The 19,060-nt window shown below is 38.3% G+C and overlaps 1 protein-coding gene across 3 annotated transcripts in view; it reads right to left on the reverse strand.

The window, feature by feature from the left end:
• The window catches only part of MYO16 (myosin XVI), a 404,375-nt gene that overhangs the window by 122,631 nt on the left and 262,684 nt on the right, over positions 1–19,060 (reverse strand). For all 3 annotated transcript variants that reach the window (XM_052773633.1, XM_052773634.1, XM_052773632.1), the window contains exons 17-20: positions 10,936–11,047; positions 6,741–6,858; positions 5,898–5,969; positions 5,147–5,288 (exon numbers count right to left, since the gene is read on the reverse strand). In XM_052773633.1, coding sequence (XP_052629593.1) covers positions 5,147–5,288; positions 5,898–5,969; positions 6,741–6,858; positions 10,936–11,047 — 444 coding nt within the window. The remainder of the gene's footprint in view (positions 1–5,146; positions 5,289–5,897; positions 5,970–6,740; positions 6,859–10,935; positions 11,048–19,060) is intronic.

The raw sequence follows: 19,060 nt of genomic DNA on the forward strand, positions 1-19,060 counted from the left end.
CGTTGTCATAAATACGATTCTTGAAGGGAACAGGCTGAATACTCCCAGTTGGCTATGTTCTTAATCTCAAACAATTACTAAACCAAACTAGTTTCCAAGACTTTTGAGAGTGCTTTTTCTGGTATTTTTTTTAAGATTCTGAGATTTTTGCTGAGACGGCATCATTGCCACATCTCTCAGTCATCTTGCTCAACAACTGTCATTTTTCTTTTAATATTATCTTACCTAGGTGTGAGTGGTGCAGATAAGAGACAGTGGTTGGACACAGTGGAAAGAAACACTGGCTCCATATCTGACAAACATTTCTTTGAATGACTTGACAGGTATGGCAGGAAGGGAGAAATATGTTTGCTAATAGACTCCAGATCTGTAGCCCTCTCATCAGTAGCACATACTCTTCCCCACCTCTTTAAAGCAAAATTCGTTCTATGCTTTAAAAAACAGCATTGTCTTGTTTAATGAAACACTGGAAATGATCCAGACTGAAGCAGATCTCAAAACATGGTATTATGCACCATATGCTTTTAGATGCTTTGTACTGTTTGTCTGTTTTAAAGATTTCCCTACCTCCACATACAGAGACAATTCTCATTATGCTGTGCATTCATGATTTGAACAGGAACTCTCTTTCTGTCCTTCCTGCACTGCCAGCACCCTTCTACTGGGTTCAATAATACATAAATGAATGCTTTAGTTTATGCTCTGTTTTTTTTACTTAAACTGGGAGGATTTCTATTTCAGAATATCTATCTTGTTCTATAAATCAGGTGATGTGTATTAAAAAGTTTGTAAATGAGACTCCTGAGATCCTTCTTTTCCCCAAATAAGTGTTGCCACTGCTACCCTCTGGCAATATCTGAATTTCACTGGAATAAGATTACACAGCCAGAATACACCAGCTTTCAGAAAATACCTATTTAGAAATATTCTATATGCTCTATTTGAAACAGAAGTCTCCTATGGCTGACCTGCTGGTACAAACTGAGGGTATAACTGAATGCTAGCTTTCTTTGCTTGTCTGTAATACAGCAAGCATGTTGGCATTTGCCCCGTATTCCGGCCACATAAGAGAGAAACTCTTTGCTAACTAGCTGATAAAACATCATGCCTTCTACTTACTAGCAGGCAGGGAAAACAATATCAAGATGTTCTCAAGCATATATACCTAATTAGCTTGTTTTGCATCAGAAAAGAACAACAGTATTTCACAAGAGTTCACAGACATTCTTACGTCCCCATAAACATAAAGTCCTCTTGCAGAATGAGTCATGAGTTCTTAAAACATCATCTTAAGACATTTTATTACTAATATTTGGAACACTAGATCCAACTTTGGCAACGTGCAATCAAGCACCTTGAAATGCCACATTTAGACAACCATGAATGCTCTAGTCTCTTTTATCTACAAAACTGAAAATCAGCATATTGATTTGAATGGAAGTAAAACAGTCGTAAACTTTGAAGAGTTAAGAGTCTTGGGAAGAAGTTCACCTAGATGACTTTTATACTAATAAAATCAGTAGAATAGGAAATAATTATATAAATGAGTGAATATAAATATTAAACTTTAAAAAAAAATAAATATAAGCACCTGTGAGAAATTTTAATAGCTTTCTTCTAGAGACCAATTACAGAAAAACAGTTTCTCCCCAGTGAATTTCTTTGAAACAATATCAAGATGAATAAAGTAATAAACCTCAAAGTACCTTGCAACCAGTCCAAACTAGCATCCATGGTTGTAATTTAGTTCTAACTAGACAAAATAGTAAGTAACTTTTTATGAAGGAGAACAACATTTCTGAAGGGGGATTATCTCACTTAACACTGCCATTAGAACTCTTGCTTTATATTTATTGGATAGTATTATAAAGTGATGAATTTGCTGGATTCTGGCAACACTTTTATTGTCTATACTTCATACCTCTAGAGCTTGGTCTTTGCAGCTTTTCATAGAATCATCTCCCCTTCCCTTAGATCTAATGGCAATCATCACTTTTATTTTGCCTGAAACCAGTCACAAGCTATTTCATGGTAAATATAAATCAATATTAATCACCAAAATTGAGTAGCTTCAGCATAAAAGTTAAACCCAGGTAACTAGTTTCCTCAAAAATGCCAAGATCAAATGTTTCTCTTAGAGTTACTAAGCCAATAAATCTAATTTTATAGCTTCATAAATTCTCACTGAAGTTGGATGGAAGTACAGTTAAGCTACCTAACAATAAAACAAGAGAATCGAGTTAGAAACCTTATTCCAGGTTTCTGATGAAGGCTTCACCCCATCTGGTAAGTAGTAACTGTGTAAGTTTCTGACCAGGCAATGAAGTGTGGCTTGAAATGTATCAGCCTTATTTAGCCACATTAGTTAATGTCTTTGGTGGATCTTTATTAAGAGGTTTATTAAAACTGCACCAAACTGGAGGTATAATGCCACTAATTGATAGAATTGCTCAGATGTATATGAAGTCAATCTGAACCACAAATCACAGATTCATGAAATGACCTGCATTAATCCAACTTGCATCTTGAACTGTGCTATGCCTTGATTTACTACTGCAGCTTATACAATATGATTAGGCTGGACCAAAAAAAAAGGTGGGGGTGGGAGAGGTGTTTTTTTTATTTTAAGCTGGCTAACTCAACTGGGGTTGAAATATCGATGAAGGACAGTCAACTTCATTTTCACTTAGAATAAGCTATTTAGCTTCAAGTTTGGAAAGGGACCTGAGGCTGAATTTGGCCTGCCAAAATTTATTATGTCTTGTCAGCACTGCTAATATATCCTAAGCCAGTTAGCTTCCTCTAGCCAGCCTAAAAGAACTCCCCTTTTTCAAGCATAGGTATAATATAAAACTATTGCAAATTCCTCATTCCTGACAACATCAAACAACTGTCCTGTTTTAGCTGGGACTTAGAACACCACATAGTCTTCAAGTTACCACACAGAAATTGTTTCACTGAGAAGTATTTCCACAAGGTAGAAGCCTCCTCAGGCACATATGATTGCACTAACAGGAGACTGCAAGGTAAACAATATACAAACAGCTTTGACTTTCATTATTTGAAGATCTTATGATACCTAGAAATTATAGGTTTACATTACTTAACAACAGAGGTACACAACACCCTGTTCTGAAAGATTGTGAGATATCAAATTTCAAAACTTCAAAATTACACATTGAAAAATTATTTCAAATAATTTTAACAGATTTTTAATATACTGATTCTAGATTTCCTCCTCAATGACCACTAGAAATGAGCTCACTGTAATTAGGAATACCTGAGCTGGATTGCTGTCTGTCACAGACATGCACTGAGCTAAGCCCATGTTCTGTAAGTCCCAGGAATGAACGGGGAAGACTTGAATATGACCACATGCCACTGTCTTCCCTGTTATAAACACAGTATTTCAAATTAGGACATGGATTGGAAAGTTGCTCTAGCTTGGTTGTCCAGGTGTAGGCAATTCTAAGGGGCTGTACAATCAGAAACAGACAAGTAAAACCATTCCATGTTACTGGCAAACCTTCCCTTTGCCTCCAGCAAGAAGCTAGGCACTCTGGTGGTACATATAATGACACAAAGCTTTTGTGTGCAGAAAGCTCTGAGTTACTCAGGCATGCTAGCTTTTCTGTTAGCTACACCTATAGAAATGTGATTTATTACTAATTGGTCTACAAATTAGATAGGAATAAAAGTAAGATTGTAAAGTCTTCAAACTCTAAAAGAGGGCACCTGATAAATATTTGTCCTATGAAGCCAACGCAGACATGATATAATGGAAAAATACTTACTCTTTTTCTGAATTTCCACATCTGTCATTTGTGGGTTTCCATTTAGCAATAATGCCAAGACATCTTGTACTTAATGTTCATAAGTGTCCTGGTTTCAGCTGGGATAGAGTTAACTGTCTTCCTAGTAGCTGGTACAGTGCTATGTTTTGAGTTCAGAGCGAAGAATGTTGATAACACTGATGTTTTCAGTTGTTGCTCAGTAGTGTTTAGACTAATGTCAAGGATTTTTCAGCTTCTCATGCCCAGCCAGTGAGAAAGCTGGAGGGGCACAAGAAGTTGGCACAGGACACAGCCAGGGCACCTGACCCAAACTGGCCAACGGTGTATTCCATACCATGTGACGTCCCATCCAGTACAGAAACGGGGAAGTGGGGGGCAGGGATTCGCCGCTCGGGGGACTGGCTGGGTGTCGGTCGGCGGGTGGTGAGCAATTGCACTGCGTATCATTTGTACATTCCAATCCTTTCATTATTGCTGTTGTCATTTTATTAGTGTTATCATTATCATTATTAGTTTCTTCTTTTCTGTTCTATTAAACCGTTCTTATCTCAACCCACGGGTTTTGCTTCTTCTCCCGATTTTCTCCCCCATCCCACTGGGTGGGGGGGAGTGAGTGAGCGGCTGCGTAGTGTTTAGTTGCTGGCTGGGGTTAAACCACGACAATAAGAAAGTTCATCTGAGCATGTGAGATGTTGAACCTTGGTTAAGTCACTTGCATATGATCCTCTAATAAGGTCTACTGTCTTAGTTTGCTACTTTGATTCTACTAAGAGTTCTTTTTTTGTTGTTGCGTTTTGTTTGTTTCTTGACTGCTCCACTGATGACATTAATTAGCATTCTTTTTTTTCTAAGAAACCATACTGGGTAACAACAGCATTGAATTTAGCAGATGATAACCTAGAGACACCCAGAACATTCTTAGAACATTTAATTCAGTGAAGTTTAAACATTCAATTGAAGGCCTTTGAACAAAATTCTGGTTTTAATACCCTGTGCTAAGGTCACAGTTTTGGGGAGAAAGAAAAAGCATATTCTGCACTAAAAAAAACACCAAGCAGTTTTCTGCTTGTTGAAAGACTTTGCTTATTCTGCATTGTCAACTCTTAAAAGGCTACTAATTCTAACCACCAATCCAGATTACTGCATTAAGTACTATGTCCCCCTACACGAACAAATAAACAAACAAATATGTTACTGAGGAAATTACTTGAAGGAACGGCCAGTGATTTAAAGATTCAAGCATCACTGCCATGCTATCATAAAATGCTTTAAATGATGGAATTATGTTTCTTTTACAGATCTGGATTTGAACAGATAATGGCACACCTAATAGTTTATAATGGCACTCCTACCTGCCAGTCTCATCTTGATTTTGAAGGTAGCAGTTGATTGTGTTGACTAAAAAGCTAAATAAACGACCATATAGAGATTTTGCCAAGAGATCGCGGTAAAATTCTGCTATCTCTATAGTGTGCCTCCGTACAATCATGTCTCCTAAAAGAAAAAGCAGAAAATGGAGATGAAAGCATGTTGTAAAGTTTGCCTTAAGTAATTTTAGTTACAGTAAATGCAGTTACAGTTACTTCTCCTTTGCCAAACCTATACATGGTGTTAGTTTTTTTCTGAAGCCTCCAGTGAAAGATGAGAAGACTGTCAACACTCGCAAGATCTTCAGTTTGTAAACATGTACCTTTGTACTTTTTTCAATAGAAAAGGGTATGAGTACCACACAGAACTAGCATTTTACTGGAAAGAACTTTTTCAAAACTTTTTTCTTTTTCAGGACACCCCTGTTGACTTGAGTTCTAGTATTAATATCTAATCTGTTATCTTGACATACTTTTGTAAGATTAATCAAGTTAGGAGTCCACCAGCGTCAGACTGCGGAACTGCTTTGCTCCATATTACAAAGACATTTCTAATTCAGTGGCCCAGTCTGACTTACTGCATGGCAGGTAATCCTACATATTCCTCAGAGAGAAAATTTACAAGACCGAACAAGAAATAAGAAACAAAAATTATCTGCTTTTAAAATTCTCAAATCAGAAGGATCAAAATGCTACCAGGTCTGATCTATGAGAATGTAAGCTTGGAAAAGATTACCTTTAAAATACTGAACATCAGTTGTTAAGGCTGAAGCAAGCTCATCTGGTGAAACCTGCAGCATCCCCGCAACTGAAATGAAAAGAGAATTTCAAGAATGCCTGATTTGTGCTCTAGTGTGTTTGGGATTTTTTTATTACAGATTTTCCTATGTAGATGCCATTTTTTAATAGTGAAAGAACCGACACATTAAAGGAAAGAGTGCTGTCATAGGAGTAATCAAAATTAATGAACACATAAAATTGGGTTACTATAATCAGCATTTTGTGAAGTTTGAACATATCTGTATATTACATTACAGCTTTCTTTCCCCTTTAAAGATTCTCGGGTCCTTCCCCAGGGCTTGGCAGACTTCCTCTCATATTAGAGTTAAGGTATGCTACTTACTGACATTCTGTATCCATAAGCCACTTTGAGGAGATTTGTTAGTGACTAAGAGGGCAAACTTCAAAGCAGGGAAACAAGAGACCCTTTTAAGACACAGATTTTGAATGTAAGGAATTCAATTCAATGCAAATTGTTCAGCTGTTGACAAGCAGCGCAAGAGCATTTTAAAAGAAGACTGCACAAAGTGCACTGTACAATTTCTTTTGGCAAATGATACCATTAAATAAAACATTAAATTAGATAATTTGCAATACTAGCATTTTACTTCATCCCATAAAAATCTGGAGTTTATAAAACATTGAAGTCAATTGGATAATGCCTTCCCACAGTAACACGAATTTTCAGAGGTCATCTTTTTGGTCTCCCTGGAATTGTGTTTCCGTCTGTCGGTGGATCAGCGCAACTGTCCTGCTGAGGGATGAAGCGGGCAGCGCTCCAAGGTCATGTCCTACTGACCTTGTTCCAGTAGCTGCAGGTCTGACACGAATGCTGTCTCAGCGTCTGTCAGAGCCGTAAAGCGAATGTCTCCAAAATGCAGAATTGCTGAGAGAATTACAAACAGGTTCTCCACCTCCTGCACATATTTTATGCAGAATTAAAGATAAAGAAGAGATCTGTTGGGCACACCAGTGAAAGACGATGCTTTATAAAAATACAAATTCTATTAGTTTGTATCATCAGCATTTGCTACATTAAAAAGTATTCATGTGCGAACTATTAACAGGAAATTTGGATTTAGAAATCAAACTGGAACCTATTTAGGACATAAAACAACAAGATTACCTTTTTTTTTCTTTTGTTTTAATGTAAATCACATTAACTACTGAGTTTAGAAAGTTTTTCAGAATGTGATAAAAAATACTGAAGTATCTTTAACGGATGCATTATTTCTGCAAGAAATAAACGTATCTTCTCCATAAAGAATTTCCATTAAGACAATTTCTGTATCTGGGAATAGCAAGGTTTGGTTTTTCCTCAGCCAACTGCATTCACAAACAAAGTGTCTAGCTCTAAATTGCAACAGGTTCCTGGTAGTAAAAGCTGTAGTTAAGCTCTAAAGAAACAAAAGCAATCTCCCTTACCCACACATTCCCCCCATGATTGCATGTTATGTTTTGACACAGTGTACCCAGGTGGCCAAGAAGGCCAACAGCATCCTGGCCTGTATCAGAAATAGTGTGGCCAGCAGGAACAGGGAGGTGGTTGTTCCCCTGTACTCGGCACTGGTGAGGCCGCACCTCGAGTCCTGTGTTCAGTGTTGGGCCCCTCACTGCAGGAAAGACATTGAGGTGCTGGAGCGTGTCCAGAGAAGGGCAACGAAGCTGGTGAAGGGTCTGGAGCACAAGTCTTATGAGGAGCGGCTGAGGGAACTGGGGCTGTTTAGTCTAGAGAAGAGGAGGCTGAGGGGAGACCTTATAGCTCTCTACGACTACCTGAAAGGGGGTTGTAGTGAGGTGGGTGCTGGTCTCTTCTGTCAGGTGGCTGGAGATAGGACGAGAGGAAATGGCCTCAAGTTGAGGCAAGGGAGATTTAGGTTAGATATTAGGAAAAATTTCTTTACGGAGAGGGTTATCACACATTGGAACAGGCTGCCCAGGGAAGTGGTGGTGTCACCATCCCTGGAGGTATTAAAAAAGTGCATAGATGGGGTAGTCCATAACATGGTTTAGTGGGCATGGATGATGGTTGCATTCGATGATCTTGAAGGTCTTTTCCAACCTAAATGATTCTATGATTCTATGACACCTCTAAGGCTGTGAAGCAGTTATCTTTAGGGCTAGATTTTTCCTGGCCTCATTTTTACCACCGCACGAAGAGAACTAATTGCTTGTTTGTTTGGGGGTTTTTTATGTTTTTCAATTCAAGCAAAAAAATGATCCATGAAATATGAACCAAAAATGCTAAGACATGGAAAACATTGTGTGGGTTTGGAAGGTTTTTTTTAAGGTCAGTTACATAACAATTGTGCTCCTTAAAAACTGTAGAACAGGAAACCTGATATCCACTATAGCATTAGATGGCATTATGCACAGCAAAGTTAATAGATAATTCAGGAAATATTTTTGAAAAATAATATTGGAACCTGATTCTACTGAAACAGTAGAAGTGACAGTGAGAAGTCTCCCTTACTGGAATTTGCAGAATAAGATTAAAAAATACACTACAAATGAAATAGCCAATACATCCCCTTTATTCTCAGGTGACTGCAATGAATTCAGAACACACTGAAACCAAGCTTGGATGACTTTTCATCAGTTTGCAAAAGCAACATGTCAAAAAACCCCAGCTTTTCTTCTTCTTCTTCCTTTCTCTAATAAATACGCCCATCATCAGAGGACATTAAAAAAAGCTCACAGTCTTTCTGGGGTACAGACAACAGCGCTTCCAGTGCTGTTCAAGCAAATTTGATTCTCTAAACTACATTTTAAGACAAGAACTTCGATCTCTTACTGTACGAGATAGATGTAAATAGGGCAAGAGCGTATTTTTCTATTACACAGTACCAAAGCTGAAGATTAAAAAAAGCAATATATACAGGCGAAGTCTGAATAAGATAGCTCTTACAATAGAAGAACTGTCATGCTAATACGGCATTCAAACCAGGGTGCTATACCCTGCTTCTTAGGAAGGCCTCTTAGGCAAGATGGAATGGCACACTAGTACAGCATACTTCTTGCTTGTTTGTTAACTTGTTCAGAACTGGTTTGGGGATGACTGTACAGCACTGAATTGCAGCAGGCTGGGACAGCTGTTTGTTCTGGTGATTTGCTAAGGCCTCAGGTTTATTTCACGTTCCAGATTCTCAAACATTTTCTCATTGTGCTCTAAGATGTATGCTCCCTCAACTTTAGAACAATTTTTTAATAAACATTAACATACTTTGCAAGATACCATTAAAGACTGCTAAGGAATTTTTATGTAGTTCTTCAAAAAGTTAATCTCCTCTATCATTAAATGTGGCTAGATGGTCAAGGAGTAATACATACAGAGCTTTCCATGTACCTCAGAAGTAATGGGTAGAAATTTTAGATGTGTTTTATCTACATATTCCCCTCTAACCTCCAGCACAGGAGAGCTCCACAGATTTCTAGCCTCCTAAATGTTTATTCTAATGCTGTCTGGATATAGAGGAGCCTTGAAGATGATTTACGTTTTTCTGAGAGGCAACTTACTTCCTTTCAAGAACTCCAAGCAAAGTGAAGTTGAAGTACTAGATCCAAAAGAATACTGTTATGCAAAGTGTTCTTAGACAGTTTCTGCAGGCTTCTAGAATGTGATTCATTATGCATTCAATTATTTATTTATGGGCTGAACCCCTTCCTCAACAGAACAGAAAAGTTAATGGAAGACCTAGAGAGATTCACCCATCTGTGAACACTGGGCTAAATGCAGAAGTGCCTGGAACTTCTGCTAGTGAAGTCTACAGGTGCAGAGCTTGAGCCACTAAGAGTAAGTGGCTCTATAATTCTCTATAACTCCTCTATATTTCTGTCAAATATAGCCATATGTATTCAATTTTGTACATGGCCACATGAATATTCACGAAAAAAACCCCACTCTTCTTTATATTAAAATGTGGCATAGGTTACCAAAGAACATTTGTTACTACCTTAACTGGGGAATGCCCAACAACTACATGATGTACCATCACCACAAAAGCCTACCTCACACCTAAATAACAACTTCAGCAGACTCACAATTTTTTTTGCTGATAGCCCTTGAACACTTTTTTTTACAGTTGTTCCCCATCTGTCATCTCTTATGATAATCTAGCATACTGTCACATTAACTTTTCCTCCATATTTTTCTTGTGATGCTAAATATTATGTAGGGGTAAATAAGTTTTTACCTCTTTCTAGAACTACTGTTGTAGAACAACAAATGTTCTACATTTGTTTTGCAGAAGTGTCCCACCTACAGTGTGCTAGGTAGCATATACGTATGTAAGCAATATGAGGAGTTTGTTAAATATTCTAGCATCCTGAAAGGAATTACACAGTTTACATGAGTTCTTATACTCAGCCCTCCATTTCTTCCGATTCCTGTCACACCTCTGTCCTCCGGAACCACTTCTTGATTTATTTTCCAAATTATCTTCTTCATTAGCGTTATGGGCTTGAAGACAAACATCAGACCTACCTTCTTGTTGCTTTTTTGGGGCTTAGGTCAGATCTTTCAAGTTACCCAGCTCTAATTTTGTTTGACTAAATATGTATTTACTTCTTTTCAGGTGCTGCTAGCAAAGGCATTTGGAATGAGTTTTTCACAAAATTAAAAGGGACAGGGAAATAATCAGAAGAGGAAAAAATTCCTGTTGGTTTTATGAGGTTTCTCTCATATGGGATTTGATTGTTTCTTTTTATCTCTGTAATTTTAATTGTTCAGAGTATTATACCTTGAAGCTGTTTTGTGAATCTTTAAGAATGAAAAAGATTTACATTGTTGGTGCTGTATCTAATTAAAAGTGATTACAGTAATTTCCCTGGAGTGAACTAGTACTGTATATTGTTCCAAGGTCTTAACCAACAGAAAGACGGACAGAAAGGCACTTCTTTTCCCCACAAAAGGTTATCAGCGAGAGTTCCTTTTGACTCACTTTTAACTAATATGGTGATTTTAGCCACAAATAACATAAGCTTGTGTAACTTACCAGGCTATTGAATCCCACAGCACCTAGAGCTTGTTTTAGTATGGCTAATTTCTCCCTGTTTTGACGGTTGGCTGTTAACATTGTCTCTTCCAGTACGGTCTGGCTTAGATACCTGCACAGAGGAAAGCATATGTAGTATTTACAAGGCTGGTGCACAATCAAACTTTTGAGGGTAAAAGCTAGCTTTGCCCTTCTAACCAGAGGTTTATTACAGATTTTTCTCAGCCTTTGGAGGGAACATTATCAGTGACAGAATGCTCCATATTTCTTTCCTTAAGCTTTTGCTTAAGGCTCCCCCCCCTGCCAACTTTAGCCCTACATGTAAGCTAAAACTTCAGATTTAATTTATACCACTGACAGATTTGCCATTTTTGCGCTACCACAGATTCCCCTTCAGAAGGAAGATTTGAGGAGATCCTCTGATAACTCTGACTGCTTTAAACTCCCCTCCTGCTGGCTAGGGAATAGATCAGCTCTTATCTGCCTGATCCCATGGTGATCATTCACTCCCTGGGTGACAGGTATACTCAGCATCTCTTAGAACAACGTAGTAACTAAGTGCAGAGAGTAGTAAATGTATATATAGCCCTTAAGCTGTACTGCTTTGCATACTGTGAAGCAAAATGAAATTTTACAAACCTTCCCCAAAATAATGATTGGAAGAGAGAGTGCAGCAGCTAACTCAGGGAAGGAAAAAAAAAGAACCAACATAAAGAGCAGTAACACAAAATAGAATAATCAAAAGCTATAGTACAACAGACTATTGAAAAGAGCAGCAATCTTAACCTTTACAACAGTGTATTTTGACCCTCTTAAAATATGTCTATAGGCCAGATTTTTAAAAGTGCTCAGGCATCTTCATACAGCTGAAATCACTAAGAATGAGGTGTCTGAATATCTTGTGGGATGTGATTTTTAATTACACCATGCTGAGAATGTAAAAAGATGTTTTCTTTTATCATTATCATTAAATTATCATTATCATTAAAATACACATTCATCACACAATCTACAATCTTCACAAATGTCACTTACATCAACAAAAGAATTCCCCACACCTAAATCAAAATAAGTTCATCACAACACCGACAAAGGTGGACAATTTACACACACTCCACTCCTCATCCTTTCACCACAATTACAACAACAAAAATTCCCCACAATTATTCTGCTCTCTAATAACGTTCAGTCCATGATCTGACACGTAAAGACAGGAAACAATACTGGTTTAATTTCTGACAATTCTTGTTCACAATCCTATTCTAATTGCACTATAGAGGAGACACGGTTTCAAAATAAAACTCCTATTACCACAGAAAGTCTGGCAACGCTCTAGTAACTAGGGTGGTAGCTCTTGTAAAGGTGGCCTTTTACGTGAATGTGTGCAGCTTTTAGAAACACATGGAAGAATGATTTAGTATTTGCACTTTTCTAACTGATAATGAGGTTTATGAGGTATACCTGATGAAATGCAGAGCACGTTTTTAGTGGATTGATACCAGATTTACCAGTGTGGATCTCCCTTAGAGTGATAATGCCTTATGTTACCCCAGGAGGTGGCCAGAGGAAGAATGATGGGGAGAACACCATGTGCCTGGGCGCGTAAGCACTTTTTGCATCCACAGGAGAACTCAGTCAGCAGATATCTCAAGTACAAACAAGCCTCACATCAGTGGCTACAGCCGGTGAATTAACACAGCCTTTGAGAACGTGAGTCTGTGAGCATCACTGCCAGAGCACTGCACCATTTCCTTGAGGTTACTAAAAACCTTAATTTTGTGCAAATCAGGTAGATACAAATGATAGCATAGCTGTCAAATTAGCTACAGCAGATGATACAAAGTATATGCCAGCTTTCTAGTTTTTTTCTGGTTTTTTTTTACAGTGCCTGTAGGTTTCAAAAGGAGGCGAGAATACAGCTGATACTGAATCTGGCATAGAACCTACTGGTATAAAGGTTAATCCAGCAGAAAATTTTCCACTGTTCCAAACTGCTGCATGAGCTTATACCAGTTCAGTGTTATGCATCATGTGTTGGTGGCATTTTTGATCCGTAATTAGGAGATTAACAGCGGCAGCTACTCTGCTGTCAAAATATCCTATTGTTGAATGGTTGGAAGAGTTGGAAGCTTATGGCCATTTCTGCAAAAAAAGCCTCCTCACTGGTGCTGTCCCTAAATAATTCTTTGTCTCTCTGCATACTGAGCAGGGAATACTCCTTCCTGTCCTGTGAAGAGAATATTGCATACTTATTTAAGCAACCCCATTTAACCAGCTCTTTTCAGCATAGTTAAAAGTGCTAGTGGTATTGTAGCAAAAAGGTGCATGAATACTACCAACATGTATCAAAGCAGGCCATGGCACAGCAAAGTGACCCAGAATGCTCACTCCCTTGGAGGAAAAGAGCTGAGCTGTGATATGAACCAACACGCATCAGTTCTTGCCTTCAGCGCAAGCACTTCTTGCTGATACAGCAGGGGGCAAACTGGGTACCCGCCAAACCAGGTGCCTGTGGCTCCAACAACCCATCCGTAAACTGCAGCATCTGCTGGGACATGCCTGTTGGAAGATAATCTGACTTTCCCAGCATAAATCTCCTGAAGATTTAATCAGCAGATGTGCTAGTGCCCTTGGAAAGGGCTGCAGTTGGACATTTTCTAAGAAGCACTTCAATTCAGAATCAGTTTCCCCAGTCTAAAAGCAATTAAATTCTTTTATAACATGTCATGAGCCCCACTCATTTTCCAAACTATTTAAGGACTAATGAAATATGAAAATTGCTTTGAAGATATGCACATTCAACTGTTGTATGTTTATAATATAAAGCATATGCATATTAAGGATGGATTAGTTGTATAGAGTACTTGGAACTGTTGATGGATATCATACAACTCCAAAATGCAGAAAGTACACAGTGTAGCAGAGTAGGGGTATAATATATACTAGCTAGACAAAGAATCTAGCTAGACAAAGAATCATATTTTTCTAGTTGTTAAGTTCATTCTAGTGATATTTAGACAGACATATAAATGATTATATTTTTTTTGCATGTGAAACATGCAGTTCCCTGGCATCTCCTTCTTTCCACCTTAAAGGCCCTGAGGATGAAAAGGGCTTAGACACCCTTTGTATTAATATTACTACTATCACGTATTTATGCTTAAGAACCAGCTTCCAGAAGAAATTTTAAATTATTGCCTCTCCTACAAAAATAAGGAAAAGGGAAAGATGGGAAAGAGATGTGTCACAGCACAGAAGTCCTAATAATAATGGAATATTCCTTCCTTGCAGATACATCATTATTCTGTAAAACGTAAACTTTTTTTAGTATGTGTAGCCTTTCTCATATTTATAGTGCATTTTTTGTGTTTTGACACTCAAGTGGCCTGGATGGTATTGCATCGCTAGTGATGAAGAGGGATTAAACTGCTTAAAGTTTCCATTGTGAACTTTTAGTTAGTATTTTCACTTACACTTTTGTTATTGTAAACTATAGCATTATAGCCATCATATTTATGAAAACCTATGCTGTTACTAGAGTGTATGTAATACTCCTGTATGTTTCCAACAAGGTAGTCTGTGTCCAAATGCAAACCAGACCTGGTGACTCCTGAATTCTTTGTTGCTGAAAATTTTAGTAAAAGAGGTACTACTGCTATACAAGCCAGAGATGATGTTCTATAGTATCCGAAGCATGCAGGCTGCACACCAATTGTGGACCTAACTTATCATAGTTTCATTAGCCTTACTTGCATATCTCTTGTGTGCAAATTCACTCTGCAAATGCACATTCACATTAGCTTACTGCAGCTTTAGAAAAAGATTCTCAGATTTTGGCTGAAGCTGAGCCTTTTAGTTGAAGGTAGCTGCTCAGACAAATGTTATTTATATCTCTGGTAAAACTGCTGAACCAAACAGTGTATGCAGTTCCAATAATTAACTCCTTTCTACTGACTGTCTAACCATTTGTTTAAATGCTACCATGTTGACATTTGCATCGGACTAGCACTCTCCACAGACAGCTTATCAGCACACAAAAGTTTTAAGGACATGTGATCAGTGACTGTTTATTTTACTGATCCACAAAATGTTGGGGTTTTTTTTAAGATGATGAACTAATCAGTCATTGTAGTACAGTCACTTTCAGTAGAACACAATGCTGCATCAGACAATTTCTTGAGAAATGTAAAAGAGACTACCTACATAGTTTTTTCTTTCTGATTTTTCTTCTAACAGTCCTAATTTCCAGCATTGTAGCAATCTCATCTATTCTAGTCTCTCAAAAGGAAAAAATTACTAGAAGAAAAAATGAATGGTCGTAATTTTTCAGTGTATTGCTTATCATATTACAAAAGGTGACAGAAGTCTTTTTATTCTGTCTTTCCTATTAGAACTGTTATGTTTTTATAAAATCTATGAAGAGAGAAAAATAAACAAGTTCCAAATTTGCTAATTAGGGGATTTAATTGAGAAGAGGGTACCCCTTTTCTGATAACTGTCTCATAGTCAGCATGACCCACAGAAAAGGTCTGGAACTTCCCCACTCGGTGTGTCAGGCAGTCCATTTCAAAGTGAGTTCAAAGCATCTAGGGCATGAGGGGATATTGAACCTTCATGTTTCACATCCCAGGTAATTAAGTGCTGCAACTTCTCAGTTAGCTCATGCCAAGGCAGAAAAGCTTAGCACAGTCCACTCAGGAAGTTTCATCTTCTTTCAGTGGGAAGCTGAAGAACATCACAGGCTTTCAAAACTAAGTTTTCTTGATATTTTGAAGCATAGTCAAAGCAAAGACACAAAACAATCACCTTTTGGCCCTGAATTTACTCCCCAATCTTGAAAAGCTGGCTCACACTCTGATCAGAATTCAATATATCTATAAACTTCCTGGCTATAGTCATCAAAGTCTAGAGACTGTGGTTATCAGCGTGTCAAGGGAGATATGAACTGTTGATGTATGTCACATAGGGAACTTATCTGATTTCTAGCAAATAAAGGTTGCCAAATAAATGGTACTTTGCACTGATCAACTCTTTAGACAACTACGATCATCAAGTACTTCAAGCTGTATTGTTTGTAGTTGTTAAGTGAGGAAAGACCACCGTGGTACACAACGCTGACCACAGATACCCCAAGGCTTGCTACAGGGACACTGTAGTAGCAAGCCTTCCTAAGGATTGTTATAAACTTTGGCATTTCACTAACAGAGTAAATAAGGCATTATCAAAACACTATCCCAACACCTAACCACTTTGCATTTGTAAAATCCAACACTTGAAATGTTCCAAGTATTCTAAAAGAACAGCCACCTTATGCCATGTACCTATATACATTATTGCTGTTTATCATACAGAAATATCTGGTTCATTACAGTGGTTCAACATAACTTATGACAGTGAAGCTGTCTGAAAGAGATTAGTAGGTTGTGTCCACTTCATCAGAAATTCCCTTTTGTCAGGACAGTTAAAGTTGGGTTCCAATTAAAGGGGAAGAGGAAGCATGGTTTTGCCAGATGGACACTTCTTTTCAGAGGGCTTTCCTGAAGTAAATACATTCTGTCATGGATAATTAAGAGAATTCTTGGTGGGATTATATCATTAAGTGGTTCTAAGTCACATTAAAAATTTAGCGAGAAGCCCTATGATGAAAGAGAAGGGATTTATTTTTTTTAGGTAGCATCTAGCTGCTTGCTACTTGACTCCTTTCCTGATAGAGGATGAGTGCTGACACACCTGCATTTTGTTGTAAAACTTTCTCGGCTATAGCAGCCTTGATATAAGGGAAAGAGAATACAAAATTAGTTGTTAGTCTTGAAACTTTATTATAGCTGATAACTCAGTGCAATAAATGTTGCTTGTGATAATAAGGATTTCACCGATCACGGTTAACCTCTTCAGTAAAAAACTGGTTATAAGCAAAAAGCTTCATTTTCTAATTGCTTATACTCATAACAATTTACACATTTGAGGTCTCAGAGTACTCTGAAGCTTCTGTGCTGTGCTGAGACTAGAAATAGCAGACCTATCTTGAATACAAAGAGAAAAACACAGAAGCAAGGGGCTGAATAAGGTTATTTATCCTAGTTTATTGGTCAGAGAAAGTGTCAAGAGACCAGATGAAAGCACATTTTGTCAAGGAATTAAGCCAAATGGGAATCATATGTAACACCCTTATTTACATATGCCAATATAAGAGGCATGAAATACTTAGCATGGTAAAGCTTCAACTGGAGTATTCTGTGTGATTTTGGGCATCCCATTTCAGGGAAATTAGGATCAGTTACAGAAAATCCAGAGGAAAGCAATAGAAAAATCTATCAGAAAAATGACTTAGAGCAAAAACGTTCAGCCTACGGAAGACTGAGAAACATATTGCAAAGAGGAAAGTCCTACAGTCCTTTGGGCCCAAACCCATAGACATGGAAATACCACTACTTTACACAGCTGACCTGAGGGACACAGAAGAATAGCATGGTAGAGCATGAAACAGATCTTAGAGAAATGAGCCAATTTCAAGGAGATGCAAAATGTGAAGGTACTGTACTAGAACTAAAATGAAGATAATTTCCAACACTCACTTCTTCTGGATTTTGATACTGCATTCCTATCAAGTTTGCAGAGGACGTCAAACTGGGGGAACAGCAAATATGCTGGAGGGTAGGGCTGCCCTTTACAGGCTGAAGGAACGGGCCAACAGGAACTTCATGAAATTCAGCAAAGACAAGCGCAAAGTCCTGCAGCTGGGAAAGAATAAACCCTTGCAATGATACAGGCTGATGAGCTGGGGAACAGCTCTGGGGAAAAGGCCCTGGGGGCCCCGAGGGTAGTGAGCTGGGCAGTAGCCAGCAATGAGCCCGGGCAGCAGAAATGGCCAGCAGCGTCCAGGGCTGCATCACCAGGAGCAATGCCAGGAGACTGGGGGTTGTTTCCCCCTGCCCAACACTCACTGTTAGACCACATCTACATATTGCAGCCAGCTTTGCGCATGCACACATGATACACAGAAGACATTGCTAAACTGGAGTGAGATCAGTGGAAGGCCACCACAATGGTCAGGGCTGGAGACATGATGTGGGAGGCTTGTTGAGTGAGCAAGGCTTGTTCAGCCCAGGGAAAGGCAGGCTCCAGAGACACAAACATCCTTGGAGGTTTTCAAGACTTGACTGGACAAAGCTCTGAACAACCCGATCTGATCTCACAGCTGGCCCTGCTTGGAGCAGGTGGTGCCCTAGGGACGTCCTGAAGTCCCTGCCAAAATGAATTATCCTATGATCCTATGAAACACACTGAACTTACTTCTCAGGAATGTTGGGGGTTTTTTGGACCTCATATAAAAACAGTAATTTTAGCCCCAGAAGAGTGGGAGACCAAGGAAAGGTAGGTCTCGAATTGCTGGGGACATTACCTTGACCTTTGAACAGTCCCTAAAACACAAAAATCGAACATAGCCGTAAGATATCTGAGGACAAGTAAGTTTTATTTACAAATAAGGGATGACAGTGTTCTAAAATCAGAACAATCTTAAACATCAGAGCCCTAATAAAGGATGAGTCAAAATAGGAAGAGTATATTTGTGCACTGCAACTCTTCTGCTTAGGTCAGCAACCCTTTTCACTAGTTTATCTAGTAGATAAAATAGCACAGCATTATTACTTTATGAGGACGAAAATGTCTTCTCACCTTGGAAATAACTATTTGGACACCAACTTCTGAACAGTCTTTCTTTTTTAAAAATTTAGAAAACTTAAATTTTAAAGAAATTAACTTTAGATTTTAAGAAAAACGGATATGAAGAATTTACCATCAGGAAATTTCCAGACACTGTGATCACCTTCTGTTCAACTAGAAATCAAAGGAAACCTCTTTTAGGATTTTTTTTACATCTTAAAAATATCTGGAGAAATAGTATTATAGGTAAGTCAGAAGATTTCCATCAGTTCTTTTAGAAAGAGCTGGGGCACAGGGCCAAACTCACAAAATTTATGAAGATATCACATGCAAGCTGTATCAAAATAATTGTCAAGATACATGCTGTGACCACCACCACCACCTCCAAACTAATTCAACTTAGCTTGATTTCGTATCTAGGCAATAAATGGTTTGTACCTTCCACATGAAACTATTCATT

This window comes from Harpia harpyja, chromosome 22 (assembly GCF_026419915.1).
Source record: "Harpia harpyja isolate bHarHar1 chromosome 22, bHarHar1 primary haplotype, whole genome shotgun sequence".
NCBI classification, from domain to species: domain Eukaryota; kingdom Metazoa; phylum Chordata; class Aves; order Accipitriformes; family Accipitridae; genus Harpia; species Harpia harpyja.